This window comes from Gopherus evgoodei, chromosome 8 (assembly GCF_007399415.2).
Source record: "Gopherus evgoodei ecotype Sinaloan lineage chromosome 8, rGopEvg1_v1.p, whole genome shotgun sequence".
Taxonomy (NCBI): Eukaryota; Metazoa; Chordata; order Testudines; family Testudinidae; genus Gopherus; species Gopherus evgoodei.
The window spans coordinates 107,197,982-107,216,836 of record NC_044329.1 but is presented as its reverse complement, the minus strand read 5'-3'; the positions used below and the strand labels follow the sequence as shown (position 1 = coordinate 107,216,836).

The following is an 18,855-nucleotide window of genomic DNA, read 5'->3' as shown; positions in this document are numbered from 1 at the left end:
CTGCTGTCTTTAATAGGGCAGCAAAAGAGCTAATACATTAAATATAATGGGCAAGATTCTCACTTGCCTTCTTGTGGCTGTGCAGGCGCATAATGTCCCACTGACAACAGCCCTTCTATTTAGCCTGCACAGACTGCAGTTTCAGGGGGCTGGGGGGAGGAAAGGTGAGATCCGACGCTGCAGTGTTACTACTTCTGAACCCCAGCAAGTTGGGCAGGGAATAGGACAGGAGGGGAGCAGAGTGGCCACAGAGCTGTGGCTTCTCCCCCCATAGATGGCAGATGTAATAACCCAGTGCAAGCTTAAAGGTGTTAAGAGCTAGAAGCCATTTGCAGTGCATAACAACTTTTTGAACCTATAAACTTACAAACCATACAACAGATGCTATTATTCTTATATATGCCTCTATGTGATCTCTCTCCCCAGAGGCTTGGTAGAATTTATTTATTCATTTCTATATCTTGGACAGCTAATATGGATTATTTGTAAGCATTTGCTTTCAATTTTTTATTTAAATTTTGACAGTTGTGCAAAATTATGGGTTAGCTTTTTTCATATCATCAATTCAAATTTTTCACAGTTTCAGGAAATGATGGAGTGGGGGTCAGACAATAATTATTTAAAGACAGAGATTGAGATTCAAAAAGGTAACACTTTCTAACCATTAAAACTCGATTTGTCAACATCACATTGACAAAGTTAGTAGCCTTAAATCAAACTCCAAGTTCTCCTATCTGTATATTTTGATTTATTATCTATGGAAATATTTCCTGCCTCTGTTTGTGTGTGTATTTGAAATTGATGTTCACCAACATTTATCAACGTATCTAATCCTTCCAAGCCTATATAGATATGCCAACCCCCCATCCCCCATCCCCCCCCACACACGAAGAAGCAAGCTGCATCCTACAAATAATTGCATCAACCTACACGCCAGCTGATGCTAAGGAGAACCCAGGCTGGAGCTGCAAGTCTTTTAGTCAATTTCCTTCCCAGGGTTGCTCTTGGGCTAATCTAGCTATGGCCACCCCCATGCAGGAATAAGACGCAATACAAATCATATACCAGAGCCTAAGCATCTGACATCCTCAGCCATCAGTGGCCTTTAGATCAGTCAGAACTGGTACCTGAAATCATTGATCAATTAACAAATTATTTTCAGATTGACTTTTATAATAACACCTAAGAGCCTCAGAGTGCCACATTACTAAACATTAACAGCTCGTTGTGCGACCACTCAGCTGTCGTTGTGGCTTCTGCTGTACTCCAACACTTCCCCCGGCAGCGGTTATTTCTGATCTCATCGTGATATGAGCCTTCGGCTTCTTCCAAGGAGGCCTTTGGCAATGACATTTGACACATCAGGATGGGCTGTGGGCCAGCATTAGCGTGTCTCCAGTCTGAATTGACACTGACAGTGTTGGCATGGGACAGATCTCTGTCTGGTAGCGAACTTGCCTTGTAAGGAAGAGGAAGGCATTGCTCAGGCTGGGGGCAGAGCGTCTGGCATCCTATACATGGGGACTAAAGTGAAAGCTCACTCCTGTGCAGAGGGCCGGCCCAAGACCTTTGCATCAGGGTTTGGCTAAAGAGGGACCATTTGTACATAGTAATTTTTCTGACTAATTTTCCATACAATAAGATACCCTGCAGTGTAATGATCAAAGCAACTGACTCTGGACAAAGGCAAGAGAGAGAAAGATAACTTGGGGCTATACTGTAAGTGCCAAGTCAGATTCCTAGATTCCTCTTGTTTCAAACTGGCATCTTGAAATAAGAAATAAGAGAGCGTTTCCCTTTCCCATTTTTTGTTGCCTAGAATACACAACTGGCTAAAGATGTCCCTAGTTTATTTTTAAGATGGAAGGTAAATGCTGACACTGCAGAGCAAGGCATTTCTGGCCCTTCTCACCTGTCTCTTTCCTGCACTAGGATAAGTGGGAACAGCTGATCGCACAGGAGAAGTCAGTGGAGCTCTTTGAACATGTCAGCTTGATGACTCTCGACAGCATCATGAAATGTGCCTTCAGTTACCAGAGCAACTGCCAGACAGACAGGTCAGTACCAGATGCTCTCGGGTTCTGATGGAAAGTTGCTATTCATTGGCTGTGAATAAACTGTGCAAGTTGCTTATGACTGATAAATTTATCCCACCTTCATTTTAAAAGTTGTCCAACAGTCCACGCAGTTTAATGGGTGGAATGCACAGGAATCCCACCTCCGGCTGCCAGTCACTCTGTACCAGAGGTGACTTTTACATTTCCCAGAGTATTATAGTGTCTCAGCATGTACATTTCCTTCTCAGCAGATAACCCACAGCAAAGATTCTGCCTCTGCCAGAGTAACTCTGGGGCACCCAGGCGCGAATGCAGTACTGGGAACACTGCCGCCTTTTCAGGGTGTGCAATATTTGCTTCCCTCCCTCCTGAGGCAGAGAGGAAGGATGGTTTTGCAGTTCAGGCATTGGCCTGGGACTCGGGACCTCCGGCTTCAACTTCCAGCTCTGCTACAGATTCCTTTGGTGCCACTTAATCTCTGTGCCTCAGTTTCCCATCTGTAAAAGGGGGATAATAATTCTCCTACTCCTTGACTGCCTTGTTTATTCAGACTGTATTTCCCTGCAGCATGGCCCAGTCTACATACAGGGCCTGGAGCAGAAGAGCTCTGGTCTTGCATAAGGCCTTCTGATACTATTGGATTATAACTAATAGTGGTAGCCCACTCCTTCCTGGGTGGTGTCTAGTTGTATGTATGGAGTCCTTATGTATTTGCCCTTCCCTTCTATTCTTGGTCACCATCTTCTGCTTTAGAATCCCATTCAGCTGCTCCCCTATGTTACATTACGGTACTCAAATTGATCAAACTTCGGTGAGAGAGAAGTGTTCCCCCTGAAACGACGTTGCTGCTTTGTAGCTTGTGACCAGGCGGTGCTGGGCAGTGAGGGTGTCCATGGGTGAAAGTGAGAATGGACCGTGTGCACCACGGCATACAATATTTGATTTCCTGAAAGTAAATCCCTTCTTTTGTCCCTCACCTCCAACCCTAGGAAGAATTCCTACATTCAAGCTGTCTTTGACCTCAGCTACTTGGTTCACCACAGGCTGCGCATCTTCCCGTATCACAGTGATCTCATTTATTGGCTCAGCCCTCATGGTTTCCAATTCAAGAAGGCCTGTCAGCTTGCGCATCACCACACAGGTACTTCCCAACACCCTGGCCTTTGGTTTTCTGAATCCTTTGTGCATTTGAGGTGTTTAACATGGAACTCTCTCTAGCCACAAAACAAGCAGCAGCCATCACAGCACCTGACCAATGCGCTCCAATCTTCTTCTAAAAGGCTAGAGCTGAGTAATGCAGACGACCTGGCCCATACGCTCCCTGACCTCAGTGCTGAGTCTTCAGCCAAGGGTCCAGTTACTTGTCAGATGTACCATTGTTTCTCATGATGTGAGCACAAAGCAGCTAGGAACCAGGCTGAGACCCAGCAACTTGTTTCACTTTGGCTAATGAATGGCCATCCTGAGGTAGTAGCTTTGGGTGCTGACTCATGCCTGGTCTGCACCGGAATTGATCAATGATCTTTCTCTGAATCCTAATTATGCCATGTTGTTTCTGGAATGTAGTAAATGGGGGTTGGAGGAGGTGCTGAGGTAAATGGAGTCAGGATAGGAGGAAGTCCCCACTCCTGAAATCCTCCTAACAGACCTTTGCTGAGGCATGAGAGCCCACACCCTCAAAGGTATTTAGACAGCTAACATCCATTGATTTCAATGAACACTACGAGTCTAAATCTGGGGGATCTGGCCTACATATTATGGTAACAGAGTGAGTGCTACCGTGTTCCCATAGGTCAGATGAGGATTGGTGGAGTTGAATGGCCACCCCACTTTGTGTTTGGAGAGCACGCAGGCAGTCTCCAGGACTACAATGCTCTACAATGCTCTACTGCTCTGACTGTAGCTGAAAGGTGTACTTCAATTGTTTTCTAATGCAGACAAGGTGATCCAGGAGCGGAAGGAATCTCTCAAAGATGAGCAAGAACGTGAGAAGGTCCAGAAGAAGAGGCACTTGGACTTTCTGGATATTCTTCTCCATGCCAAAGTGAGTTATGGAGGAATGTGTGTGCATTAAATACCACTAAGCAGGGGGTATGTTCCCCTGGTCTTCACCATCAAAGGCCTGGGTGATACCAAATGAACTGCATCCCTGTGCTGAGAGCCAGCACAGGAGGAATGCACCACTTAGGCCCTCAAATGAGGGCTGAAGGGATGCATAAGCCTCATGGCTGGCCTATTGCAAAGAGTGAATTTCACCTGGTGATTAAATAAAATATTCCCCCTTCTCATCCTACTGAAAGTTGGGTGGGCCTCCAGACTTTAACTGCAGGGCCCCCGTAGAGAAAGTGAAAAGAGAAGTTAGTCCCTGTGCTCAGTTAGTGACCAATCGAGCATCTATATGTAAATCTCACTTCTTGTCTATAACCTCCTTTCCAATCTGCAATCAGGGGCGGCTCCAGGCCCCAGCATGCCAAGTGCATGCTTGGAGCGGCATGCCGCGGGGGGTGCTCTGCTGGTTGCTTCGGCATGCCTGCAGAAGGTCCAATGGAGCCGCAGGACTGACGACCGGCAGAGCACCCTCCACGGCATAGCGCCATGCTTGGGGTGGTGAAATGTCTAGAGCCGCCTCTGTCTGCAATAATTGATTCAGTCCACTAGGGAGCCCTCTCGCTTCAATTTACCCCTCTCTAGCATAGGCAGGCCTTGCTCTCAAGTCTTCTTTCCAGCTGTCATTTCATAGCGCTGGAGTGTGAAGATATTCTCTTCTCCCTTCCTCAGGATTGCTTGCTGGAAGCTCTTGCAGTGGCGTGTGTCTACACAAAAGAGTAGAGAGGGCAGATTAATTTTTACAGGGGACAGAACTCCTTTCCTGGGACAGGTGGCAAAACCTGGACTAAAGGGGCAATATTAAGAAAAAGAAATGTAGATGTAACCCACACACCTCCTGGGTGTGGTGTTCTGTCCCCTCTAGTGGCACCAAGACCACTTAGGGTACGTCCAGACTACCCGCTGTATCGGCGGGTAGCGATCGATTTATCGGGGATCGATATATCACGTCTAAACTAGACACGATATATCGATCCCCGCACCCACTCCCCGTTGACTCTGGAACTCCACCGTAGCGAGCAGCGGTAGCAGAGTCAAGGGGGGAGCCGCAGACGTCGAGGATGGGAGGTAAGTCGGAATAAGATACTTCGACTTTAGCTACGATATTCCCGTAGATGAAGTTGCATATCTTACATCGACACCCCCCGCCCAGTGTAGACCAGGCCTTACAGAGAGAGAAAGAGATTAATGAGTCTGCTCTACAGCCTTAGCTAACAGCCAGTTAGCTTTTAGCTCATGCTGTAAAGGCTTATGCATTAAGCTCCAGAGGTCCCAGGTTCAATCCCGCCCACGGATGACCAGGGTCTGTCAGTGTTACATAGACACAACTGGTCAAAAGTTGGTACAACTTCATGGCAGTCAATTGGGTAAGGCCAGAATGCATTTGACCCTTTGGGCCTCCAGAACAGTCTCTGAAGGAAAGTGGGAGAGTGTTCTTGCTGGAGAAAAGCAAAGAAGCGTGCTGTAGGGAGCAACTCTCCACTGTTCCTCCACAAGAGGAGCCAACCTGCCTCTTCCCATCTCTGAGCCAGGAAGAGGCAGCAGCAGGAGTTGTCCATGGGCACTGTAACAAAGAGATTTTGGATTCCTGCCTGAACTGGTTGGCCTAGTGATAGCTACCATGATAGACTCATAGACTTTAAGGTCAGAAGGGACCATTATGATCATCTAGTCTGACCTCCTGCACAAAGCAGGCCACAGAATCTCACCCATCCACTTCTATAACAAACCCCTAACCTATGTCTGAGTTATTGAAATCCTCAAATTGTGGTTTGAAGACCTCAAGCTGCAGAGAATCCTCCAGCAAATGACCCGTGTCCCATGCTGCAGAGGAAGGCGAAAAACCTCCAGAGCCTCTGTCATCCACAAACTTTATTAGCACATTCCCGCTTTTTGTGCCAAGGTCAGTAATAAAAAGGTTAAATAAGATTGGTCCCAAAACTGATCCCTGAGGAACTCCACTAGTAACTTCCTTCCAGCCTGACAGTTCACCTTTCAGCACGACCCGTTGTAGTCTCCCCTTTAACCAGTTACTTATCCACCTTTCAGTTTTCATACTGATTCCCACCTTTTCCAATTTAACTAATAATTCCCCATGTGGAACCGTGTCAAATGCCTTACTGAAATCCAGGTAAATTAGATCTGCTGCATTTCCTTTGTCTAAAAAATCTGTTACCTTCTCAAAGAAGGAGATCAGATTGGTTTGGCACGATCTACCTTCTGTAAAACCATGTTGTATTTTGTCCCAATTACCATTGACCTCAATGTCCTTAACTACTTTCTCCTTCAAAATTTTTTCCAAGACCTTACATACTAGATGTCAAACTAACAGGCCTATAGTTACTCGGATCACCTTTTTTCCCTTTCTTAAAAATAGGAACTATGTTAGCAATTCTCCAGTCGTATGGTACAACCCCTGAGTTTACTAATTCATTAAAAATTCTTGCTAATGGGCTTGCAATTTCATGTGCCAGTTCTTTTAATATTCTTGGATGAAGATTATCTGGGCCCTCCGATTTTGGCCCATTAAGCTGTTCGAGTTTGGCTTCTACCTCGGATGTGGTAATATCTACCTCCATATTCTCATTCCCATTTGTCATCCTTCCATTATCCCTAAGTTCCTCATTATTCTTATTAAAGATTGAGGCAAAGTATTTATTTAGATATTGGGCCATGCCTAGATTATCCTTAACCTCCACTCCATCTTCAGTGTTTCTTTCTTTGTTTTCTTCTTATTTATATGGCTATAGAACCTTTTACTATTGGTTTTAATTCCCTTTGCAAGGTCAAACTCTACATGCCTTTTAGCCTTTCTCACTTCATCCCTACATGTTCTGACCTCAATAAGGTAGCTTTCCTTGCTAATCCCGCCCATCTTCCACTCCTTGTAGGCTTTCTAGTTTTTCTTAATCACCTCTCTGAGATGCTTGCTCATCCAGCTTGGTCTACAACTCCTGCCTATGATTTTTTCCCCCTTTCTTGGGATGCAGGCTTCTGATAGTTTCTGCAACTTTGACTTGAAGTAATTCCAGGCCTCCTCCGCCTTTAGATCCACAAGTTCTTCAGTCCAATCCACTTCCCTAACTAATTTCCTTAATTCTTTAAAGTTAGCCCTTTTGAAATCAAAAGCCCTAGTCCCAGATCTATTTTTGTTTATCCTTCCATCTAGTTTGAACTGAATTAGCTCATGATCACTCGAACCAAGGTTGTCCCCTACAACCATTTCTTCTATGAGGTCCTCACTACTCACCAAAACCAAATCTAAAATGGCATCCCCTCTTGTTGGTTCTTCAACTACTTGGTGAAGAAATCCCTCAGCTATCACATCCAGAAACATCTGAGCCCTATTACTGTTACTAGCACTTGTCCTCCAGTCTATATCTGGGAAGTTAAAGTCTCCCATGATCACACAATTCCCATTAGTGTTTACTTCATTAAAAACATTAAAGAGGTCTCTCTCCATATCCAGATTAGATCCCGGCGGTCTGTAGCACACCCCAAGCACTATCTCAGGGGAGGGTCTAGTAGCTTTCTTTCCCAATGTGATTTTTGTCCAGACAGACTCTGTCTTATCCATTCCATCCATTCTTATTTCTTTACACTCTACCTCATCATTGATATACAATGCTACTCCACTACTTTTGCCTTTATTTCTGTCTTTCCTAAACAGCACATAGCCTTCAATATCTGTACTCCAGTCATGACTACTATTCCACCACGTTTCTGTTATCCGTATAATATCCAGTTTCACTTCCTGCACCAGTAGCTCTAGTTCCTCCATTTTGTTACCTAGGCTTCTCGCATTAGTGTATAGACATCTTAATTTTTGCTGTTTGGCTTTACTGACATTCTTTACCCAATTAGGCACAGACATTCTACCACCAGTATCACCTATTAGACTGGTATCTACACTACCCTTCCTCCTTATGTCCATTCTTCTGCCCACAGCTGTATTCTCTCTTACTTTGTTTTCTTCCCTCTCAATGTTAAATTCCGGCGTGAAGATTACCTGGACATCTCCCAACCTTCTCCCCCAAATTCCTAGTTTAAAGCTCTCTTAATCAGTTGGGGGGCCCCCCATCCTAGAAGTCTATTTCCCTCCTTACTCAGGTGAAGTCCTGAGTGACTGTAATTTCAATCACTCAGGTGAAGTCCTGAGTGACTGAAAGTGTCCATGTGTTGTTAGGATGAAAACGGAGCTGGATTATCTGATGAAGACCTACGTGCCGAGGTGGACACGTTTATGTTTGAGGGTCACGATACCACGGCCAGTGGGATCTCCTGGCTCTTGTACTGTATGGCCCTGCACCCAGAGCACCAGCAGAGATGCAGGGAAGAGATCAAGGAGATTCTGGGAGACCGGACTACTATCCAGTGGTGATTCTCACATTTTCGTATTTATCTGATTCCTTCCTATCAACATTGTCACTAGAAGATAACGTATTAATAAGTGTTAGTTAGGAAGCCAAGGTGCTCAGGGCCTAGTTTTCAGAGGCACTGAATACACAGTAGTTATGACTTCATTTGATGTAGTAGATGCTACGCCCTTTTGAAAACTGGGCCTGCAATATCTATATCTGTGGTTCTCAACTTATTTATCATTGTGGGCTGCATATGTGGCCCACAATTTGTTACCTCGCTGCAGGGGCCAGGTGGCAGGGCAGCGGCAGCCTGGACTCTGATCCTGGAGCCCCACCACGCAGGGTCAGCCAGCTGCCCGCCCTGGACCCTGGCCTCTTGCTGAATGGGGCTGGCTGGCTGCCCTGGAGCTTGCGGGGCTGGGCGGCAGTGCTGGACCCTGGAGTTTGTGGGACTGGGGGTGAGCCCAGATCCCTAACCGCGTGGGGCTGTCTGGGAGCCTCAACTCTGGACCCCTACCATCCAGGGTGGGTCAGCAGTTCTGCCCCGCCATGTTGGATAGCTGGAAACCCGGACTCTGCCTCGTGGGCCGGCTTTTAGCACATGGCTGGGCTGGGTTGCAGCTGTATGGTAATTGGGTCACATATGGCCCAAGAACATCTGATCTATTTTTAACCTAGTCTGTGTCACTGCATTTCAGGGCATCGGGCACTGCAAATACGTTACCCTCAAATTAAGTCTGAGCAGATGTAGGGAAAATTATAATTCCAAACCACAACCAGAGGTGTTGCAGATGCAAACAGTGTGTATGCTCTGTGTACAGCTGTTGCTTGCTGGAATAGCTGTACTGGAAATATGTGTATCACTCACTCACATCCTTGCCTTTGGGTCATTTTAGGGATGACCTTGGTAAGATGACTTACAGCACCATGTGCATTAAGGAGAGCCTTCGCCTTTACCCTCCGGTACCTGGAGTGTCCCGACAGCTCAGCAAATCCATCACATTCCACGATGGACGCACTTTACCAGAAGGTCTGTATTCAGTTCCCTCTTTTCCATTAATTTTTAATAGTCAAATTCTGCTCTCAGCTATATAGGTACAACTCCCATTGACAGACATGAGAGTTACACCTAACGGAGAGAAGGATGTGGCCTGCCCCTAAATGAGTTATATGCCATTAGAAGAGCAAGCATTTATATTAAAAGCTGCAGACAAAACGCTCTGGTTGGCAGGAGATGAAGTGCAGTAAGAAGAAGGGGATTAGAATCAAACTGTTGGAAATCAATTGAATGAATTCCGACGCAAAAATGTTCAGTCACATTGTTGACCGCTCTAATATTGCGAAGAGCGGAGACTTAAGTCCTTTAGAAAGGGGCACTCAATTGCTCTAGGGACTAATGTTGGGTAATGGAATTGCAAATTGTGCCATTGAAAAGCAACATATGACATTAGTGAGCAAGAATTATTTGTGACCATTGGTCATGGACCTATATGAAATGAATCAGTGATCTAAGTTCAATTAATAGATTCTATGGCTGGAGGGGACCATTGGGATCATCTAGTCTCACTTTCTGTATAGCACAGGCCAGAGAACTGCCCCCATCCTCTCCAAATAATTCCTAGAGTAGAAAATTCTTTTAGAAAAGCATCCAATTTTGATTTTAAAATGGTCAGTGATGGAGAATCCACCACAACCATTGGTAAATTGTTCCATAATTACTCACTGTTAATTTCTGCCTTTTCACAGTGGATTGGTACCATATCACACAAAACCCCACCACAACTGAAACACAACCGAAGAAAGTAGAGATGGAATGAGAGCTTGGAGATGAAGCTCCCTCCAGGCCAGTACTGTGAAACCTTGGCCTGGCTCAGGGGGCAACTGATGCTGCTCCTGCCTAGGGCATTTCTTATCGGTTGACAAAGAGATTTCTTTCTGCAGGATTATCAGGCCAGCACCCTGTCCTGCTTCTGAACATTGCACAATATTTGTTTTAAAAAAGAATGAGGAAAGTTGGACTTTGCTCTCCTGTATCCATTGCATTTAATTTGTTCTTTCTGTAAAACAATTTTCAACTCAAAAAGGCCACCTGGCTGTTAAAGACCATAACATAACAGTCTTTCACAGACAGGACTGGTGCAAGGATGTTTCGTGCCCTAGGCAAAACTTCCACCTTACACCCTCCCCATACCTGAGCCCTCGCCCTGAGGCACCCCCCGTGGCAGCTCCCCACCCTCTGCCCCGAGGCACCCCCCCATCCCAGCTCACCCCTGCTCCGCCTCCACCCCAAGCACGCCGTGGCTGCTTCACTTCTCTTGCCTCCCAGGCTTGAGGTGCCAATCAGCTTAGGTGCCACAAGCCTGGGAGGCGGGAGAAGTGAAGCAGCCACGGCGTGCTTGGGGAGGAGGCGGGGCAGGGGTGAGCTGGAGTGGGGAGTTCCCCTGCGTGCTGCCCCCCCCTTACTTGCTGCAGGTGGCCCTCCCCACGCTCCCCTGCCCCAGCTCCCTCCGCCTAAATGCCGGCGGCGACCAGGGCAGCCGAAGATCCGGCTGCCGTGGTCGCTGCTGAAGAAAATGCCGCCCCCCAAATCCTAGTGCCCTAGGCGACCGCCTAGATGACCTAAATGGTTGCACCGGCCCTGTTCACATGTCTAACCAAACTGTCAGCATTAGGCCCATGAGCAGCCCAGGTTTTAGTCTTAAATCAGGGAGATAGAGCCTGCCCTGTCATAGCCACATCCAGAACTGGCTTTTGAAAGCTGCAGCCAACCCTTTTTATCTGGCTTGCTGGCCCCTGATTGGCCTCTGCCTGCTCCCAGCCCTTCGAACCTCACTTATTCCTCCAGCAACTGGTCCTGGGAGGCCTCTCTAGGCAACTCCTGGATGTTTGAACTCACTACTCTTCTCTTCCAAAAGGACTGCTTCATACGGCGGGATTACCGTGGCAGCAGGCCTCCAGCAGGGGGCAGCGAGCACCTAGTATCCCACTGTCAGAAGGAATCGGCAGATTTTCACCCTGTTGACTTGTTCTCCTCCTAAATGGATACTGAACAAGTGCCATTTAATTTGGAAAACAAATAAAAGAAAAATCCTCCAACAGGGCCTGAGCTAAAGCCCATTGACTTCACTGGGTGTTAGTTCAGGCCCCTAAAGCCCAAGAGAATATGTGCCTGGCCCCTTGTGAAAGGCAGCGTAGGAGTTCGCAGACTCACTCGTGCGGCACCCCCTGCTGGTCATCTGGGAATTAGCTCTTTTCCAGCCTCATAAGTGCCCTCTGCAGGCTGGTGTCTCACCTGCCTCAGGCCCCTGTGTCCCTCCCAGACCCCGGTGACTTTTACCTCAGGGTTCTGCCCCAGCAGTACCCCCAAGCTCTGGGTCTCCCCTCCCAGGGGAACCCCCAACTCTCTATACCCACTTTGCCTCAGTGGCTACAGACAGTCATCATCTAGCTTCTTTCTCAAGGGGCAGACTGCAGTCCATAATGGCCATTCATCACTGGCAAGGGGGTTGGACCAGCTGCCTCTGCCTATCCCCGGGCTACACCTGTGTAGCCCCAGTACCTGCTTAGGCCTTACCCGGAGCCTCAGCTTGGGCAGTTGCCAGGCTGGAGCACCCCAGCTCCTCTTGCCTTTCCCCAGCACTGCTCTGTGGCAGGAAGCCTCTGTTCCCAGGCAGCTAGGCCCTTCCCACTCCAAAGCTGGAGTGAGACTGGCCCAGCTCCTCTCTTAACCCTTTTATCAGGGCCTGCTGTGGCCTGGTTAGGTGTGGCCACAGCTGTGGCTGCTTCCCCAACCAACCTACCTTTTCTCATCAAGCTGGAATTTACACTCCCGCTCAAAGAGTAGACATACCCCAAGACAGAACTATTCAAAACTGCCCTTTGTTCTTCCAAGCCCACTGCCACACTCTTAAAAATGTGAAAACATCTGAGTGAAATGATCTCATCTTGACCTACAGATAGAGAGACAAGACAAACAGATTATTTTGTACTGAAGCTCTACTCTTCTGATCAGCAAGTGGGCTGCTAAATCGGGCTGGGGAAGATGTCGGTGCAGCAGAAATTTGTTGCTAATTTCCACTTCCTGGCCACTTCAGCAAGTGTCAAATGCAGACAGATAGAATAAAATGGATTAAGAACAAAAAATTATTATTTCACTAGGAGGCTGGTGAAGTACTGGAATGGGTTACCTAGGGAGGTGGTGGGATCTCCATCTTTAGAGGTTTTTAAGGTCCAGCTTGATAAAGCCCTGGTTGGGATGATTTAGTTGGTGTTGGTCCTGCTTTGAGCAGGGGATTGGACTAGATGACCTCCTGAGGTCTTTTCCAACCCTAATATTCTATGATTCTATGACATAGTAGGTACCTACATCCCAATTCCTGTTCAAAGATTCATAAGACAAATGGCAAAACTTCAGTGGGCGTTAGTGGGGTTAGGATTTCATCCATAGACTAAGGCCGGAAGAGACCCCTGATCACCTAAGCAGGTTTCCTGCATAACACAGGCCATAGAATTTCCCTCTGTAATTGCTGCATCAGTAAACGTTTTCTCCCCTTTGTTTGCTTTACAGGCTCTTTGGTTGCAGTAAGCATCTATCTCATACACAGAAACCCCAGCATGTGGAAAGATCCACTGGTATGTTTTCTTTTGTCCTTACGAGACCCTTTCCGCTGCAAGCAGTGCACTCAACATATGCATTTTAGTAGCTGAGTTAGCACCTTTAGTAGTTAGCCTCCTTGGCATACAGGCCCCTGTGACTGAAGATTCTGAGCTGCACAGGTTTCATGCACACTGTGTCGGGACTTTCCTCGCTTTGTCTCCCCAGCTGGGTGGGTGGCATTGATGGGCTATTTCTACCCCACTCCCAACAGCCCCACAAAAAACTCCACAAGAAAATCCACGTGTATGCACACACAACCCATGGAGTCCGGACTCCTTCCTTTAATCCTGGCTCTACCAATGTCTGACTCCATGGTCTTGGAGAAATCCTTGAGTCAGAGACCTTTGTCAACAATTAAAGACATAGATAGGGGAGAGCAGCAAAGGAAATTCACAAGTCCACCTGCCTCCTCTGTGTTGATCAGGCACTTCAGGAAGCCTCTTCTGATGGGTAGATCTCTGAAAGCACTTGCACAATAGTTATTTGCACATCTGTGCCATCTTTTTATCTGAGGATTTCCAAGAGACTCTATACATATTAATTAAACCTTCCCACCCTCCAAGTAGGGGCACCCAGAGTGAGCATCAACTTTTCAAAATGGGGGCCCTGACCTTTTTGTGGGCATCAGCTTAACCAAACAGAAATTGGCTATGGTACCAATCTGTACTAGTACCTCACAAGGGCACTGGAAGGCTTAATTAATTGTTTGCATTGCAATCCTCAGTTAAAGTCCCATAGATGTGCAAATTATTGATGATGATGATTATTATTAAGTGGTTTTGGAGACACTCTGCCTTTCCCCACCCCCAGTTGAGAGATGAAGTCCTTACTCAGATTAATAAAATAATCGTAGATCTCAGTGTGTGTCACAACCTTGTTTTGAGATACAAAGCGCGTTGAACTTTCAGACAGGCAAAGTCCTCATGGAAACCTTCTCCCTGATTCTTACATCTGGTGAGTGGCTTTATAAACTCCATTATACAACCAAAAGGCTGTAATTTATGAAAACAGAGACAACTAGAGGCAGATGGCTCACCAAATAATAGCCACGATTCTGAAAAGTGACTAGTGATTTTTGAGTGCTCAACTGGAGATACCTACAAAACATAGGATGGGAAGAGACTTCCTGGGACAGAGTCCAGTCCCCGGCTTTTGCAGGCAACTCTGTCATATAATCCCATTCATAAACATATCAAGCTCCAGCCTCAAAACTAGGGGGTTTGTCCCAGTGCTTCTGTTGGGAGGCTGTCCCAGAACATAACTCCTCTGACGGCTCTACACCTTCTTCTCATTTCCAGCCTGAATTTGTTCATGGGAGTAGATCCCCATTTGTTCTTGTGTCAAGATTGTCCTTGATTTTCAATAGCTCTTTCTCCCACTCTAATTTACCTCCTCCCCCATTTTAACCCAATGTATTTAGAGAACAATCAGATCCCCTTCCCAGTCTTCATTTTGCTAGGCTAAACAAGCAAGCTCTTTTCATGGCCCCTGGTTAAACAGGCCCTCCATTCCCCCGAGCATCCTAGCAGCCCTTCTCTCCATCTGTTCTAATTTGAATTCATATTTCTCAAATGTGCATGACCCAGGCTAGTCAGTATTCCAGATGAGGTTTTACCAGTGCCTACTATTGGCATTAGTACATCTCTAACTCTACTGGAAAGACCTTGCCTGATACATCCTAGAACTGCCTTTATTTTTTCCCCCACAGTTACATCAGTAGTGGCTGATAGTCTTACTGCGATTGACTAAGACAATCTGGTCTTTCTTTTCATCTGTTTCCAACTGATGGATAGCAGAAATACTTATTAGTCTAAGTCCATAACCTTACACTTTATACTATTAAATTTCATCCCATTTCTATTACTTCAGTTTTCCAGTTCTACCTGTATTGCTGATGCCTCCTAATTTGGGTCATCAGCAAGTTTAATTAGTACACTTCCCTTAAAGGGACCTGACTTTCAGAGGGCAGGTACTTGACCCTTCCTGGGGTTGAAGTGGGGAGGAGAGACACAGATTCTAAGGCCAGAAGGGACCATTAGAATCATTTAGTCTGATCTCCTGCATAGCAGGACCTAGTAATTCCAGCATCAAGCCCATCTTTTCTATCGGAGCTAGAGAAAGCTGTTTAAATCAAGATTGGATACCTATGTAAAGACTTCAAGTGATGGAGAATAGACTGTATCCCTTTTTCAGTGGTTCCATGGATAAGCAGTGGCAGATTAACCACTGGGCCAACAGGCCCATGCCCAGAGGCCCTGGCCAACTGGGGGTCCCTGGAAAAATGGGCACCCCTGCACTGCAACTTGCTCTATCTGTCTGGCATTCCAGCCGGGGAGCAGGACCAGGCTGTGAGGGCTTGTCCCGCTCAGCCCTCCTGGTGCTCTTGCAGAGTGAGGCAAGCCCCCATGCCCTGATCCCACTCCCAGCTGCAGCGCCGGGTGGGTGAAGCAAGGCCCCACACTCTGACCCTGCTCCCCAGCAGCAGTGTAGTGGGGATTGCAGGTGGAAGGAGTGAGGAGGGCCCCCCACTTGCTCTGGTCCAGGGCCCTGCAAAAATCATAATCCACCCCTGTGGATAAGCACCCTTGCTGTGAAAGATAAGTTGTGCCTTGTTTCTTGTCTGAATTTGTCCAGCTTTATCTTATAAAGGAGTCTCAAATTGGGCATCGAGAACATAGACACCAAAGCCACTAGTCACTTCTGAAAGAATTGGCCAGTAGTTTTGAAACTGAAATGATCATTGTTTGTTTGTTTTTTAAATGAACTCTTTCATTCCAGGCATTTGATCCATGGAGATTTTCTCCAGAGAACGTCTCTGACAGACATTCTCATGCCTTCCTGCCTTTTGCTGCTGGGTCAAGGTGAAGTATATTTTAATTTAAGAAGTCAAAGGGAAGAAAAGATTAAATATGATTTAGCAGATGTTTCTATTTGTATTGCAGTAGCACTTAGAGACCCCAGCCAAGAACAAAGGTTGGACCCCATTGTGCAAGGTGCTATACAAGCACAACGGAACAGATGAGCCCTGCCCCAAAGACTTACAATCTTAATATTTTCTATCAAATTGACATCAGTTATTATGTATATTCTGGTAGCACCCAGTGGCCCCAGCTAAGATCCTGTCCCACAGTGCTGGCAGTCATGTACCATCATGCAAAGAGCTTATAATCTAAATACACAAAATAGGAAAGTAGCATTATCCTTTGTTTTAGATACCGGGAACAGAGACACAAAGAGATTAAATGACTTGTCTGGGACCATGCAAGGAGTCTACCCCATCTCAGACAAAGAAATTCTCATCTGCTCTTCTCCTCTGATACCTCCACTTATTTGTCCAAGTGACCTCATCCCATCTCCTGATCTCCCTCGTGCCCACCCTCATCCTCTCCCTTAGTCTCCTTCTTAACCTCTCACAGTCCTCGGGCTTTTAGAATCATAGAGTTTAAGGCTAGAAGGGACCATCAGATCTTCTACTCTGACCTCCTGTACATCACAGGCCACCATCATCACACAGCACCAACACATGAACCCCAACAACCGAAATGAGATTGAAGTATTACAGCTGACAGGAGACTAGATGTGGGAAGAGAGAGATCCTACAGAAACTGAGAACAGGAAGGGAGAGGTAGAGAGACAAGAAAGCCAAGCAGGAGCCTGTAAGCACAGTATGACCCTGGAAAAAGCTAGTGAGAAAGATTTGGGGTCTGGTGTTAGCTAGAGAGACTTTGGGCTTCTAAGATAAGAAACTGCTGCTTTTATTTTTGGTTCTTTCTGGGTTCAGAGACATGGAACTTTGTACATTCCTTGTAAATGAATGAACTGAACAGGTAATCATCAAGTGATCCACCCCGTCATCCATTCCTAGCTTCTGGCAAACAGAGGCTAGGGACACCATCCCTGCCCATCTTGGCTAATACAAACACAAATACAAACACTATGTTTGAAGGAAACTGTTAGTCACTAGCATTGGCTACAGGTACCCAAAGGGAGGAAACAGGTGCCTGAAACCCGGTCAGACCTTCAAGGTAATAAATCGTTGATACATGGGGGAGCGTACCTTAGTCCTGATCAAGTGGGGGAAACACTACAAGATTCCACCTTAAGGCAGAGCAAAGGCAAGAGGCCTGTCCCCTGAGGGGCTGCACACAGAGACCAGAAAAGGGACAGACAAGCAAGAGTCTTATGGGACACTCTGGAACTTTATGGAGGGTTTTAGTAGAACACGTGTGAAAGACAAGTGGGTTGGTTAAGTCTGAAAATAAGCTGGATGCATCAGGTAGGCAGTATGTAAGTCTCAACTACTGGAACTGCTGAGTAGCCATCTGCACGACAACTGTGTCTGTCTGGCAAAGAATAAGAGAACGAAAGAAAACCATAAGCAATGGCTGAAAGGGTGAGCTATGGAGAGAGGTTCATGGTTTTTGCTGACGCAGGCCCAGCTTCTCTGAATTTCCTTTGGGTCTCTTTTCTCAGGAACTGCATCGGGCAGCAGTTCGCCATGAATGAGTTGAAAGTGGCTCTCGCTCTGACTCTGCTCCGCTTCGAACTCTCACCAGATCTGGCCAACCCCCCCATCAAAATACCTCAGGTCGTCCTACGCTCCAAGAACGGGATTCACCTGCACTTGAAGAAAGTCCTCTGATGTCGATATTGCACTGATTTAAGTGCGGGAAAGGGACCACGTAGATAACGTGGTGCCATTTGAATCAGACCAGGAGATTAGTTAGAATAGACAAGCTTCTGGGCCCAAAGATCTTCACCCCACTTCTTCTGCCACCATCAGCCAAAGTGCCTATTTTGGCCTGAACTGATGTGTCGTAGATAGTTGGTTCAATAAAAGGCATGGATCTTATTGTTCAGTAGGATTTTATTCTGCCTAGCAAGTGGTCCCTTTGGGACATCTGCCCCACTCTGATCTTGCCTCTTCACGTCCCTTCACTGGCTTCCTCTCGTCTTTCGCACAGGAGGGTTCAATCCAGCATCCAGTGAAGCCTTGCAATGGGCATTGGATCAAGCCCCAAAGTTCTAGCTTCTCTCTTCCAACTCTTACTGCTTCCTACTATCCTAAATTTCCCTCCCAATTACCTTTTCGGGTCCTTCATCCACTGTCCATACCTTCTACAATGCCTGCATATGAACCCCTCTGTCCTCATTCAAAACCCTCCTTATGTTGCACTTGCAAGAACAGGCCAACTTTTACAGACCTTTTTGTTTTTTAATAAGCATTGATTAAAATTTGGACTGTCAACCTCTGGGCAAACTGCATTATCTGCATCTGATTAAAACTGGAAAGTCGCTCGGGACAGTGTCTGCCTTCTGGGTTAATAAATAACTAGTTATTAACATAAGAACAGCTGTATTGAGTTATCAGTGACATTTATAGCTAAACCGATCACACAGGAGTACTCCAAAAAACACCTTAGCAATGGAGAAGGAAAAAGCATGGACCTGAAGGAACTAGACCAGATCCTCAGCTAGCGTAAATTGGTATAGCTCCATTGACTTCAATGGAGCTATGGTGATTTACATTGTCTAAGAATCTGGCCCATTGTGCAAGAGAAAAAATTGCAATGCTGGGTGTCAAATCCCATGACCACCCTCCTTGCAGAACACCCACGCCCCTAGCTGAATATTATTGACATGTCTATAAATACAATGCCTGTGAAAGTAAGAA

General features: G+C 46.4%; 1 protein-coding gene across 1 annotated transcript in view; it reads left to right on the top strand.

Moving 5' to 3' along the window:
- Window positions 1-16,471, top strand: part of LOC115656686 (cytochrome P450 4B1-like) — a 33,318-nt gene extending 16,847 nt beyond the window's left edge. The window contains exons 5-12 of the mRNA XM_030573758.1: window positions 1,933-2,057; window positions 3,047-3,198; window positions 3,995-4,101; window positions 8,350-8,540; window positions 9,421-9,554; window positions 13,092-13,156; window positions 15,960-16,042; window positions 16,394-16,471. Coding sequence (XP_030429618.1) covers window positions 1,933-2,057; window positions 3,047-3,198; window positions 3,995-4,101; window positions 8,350-8,540; window positions 9,421-9,554; window positions 13,092-13,156; window positions 15,960-16,042; window positions 16,394-16,427 — 891 coding nt within the window. The 3' untranslated portion in view covers window positions 16,428-16,471. The remainder of the gene's footprint in view (window positions 1-1,932; window positions 2,058-3,046; window positions 3,199-3,994; window positions 4,102-8,349; window positions 8,541-9,420; window positions 9,555-13,091; window positions 13,157-15,959; window positions 16,043-16,393) is intronic.
- Window positions 16,472-18,855: the final 2,384 nt, after the last annotated feature.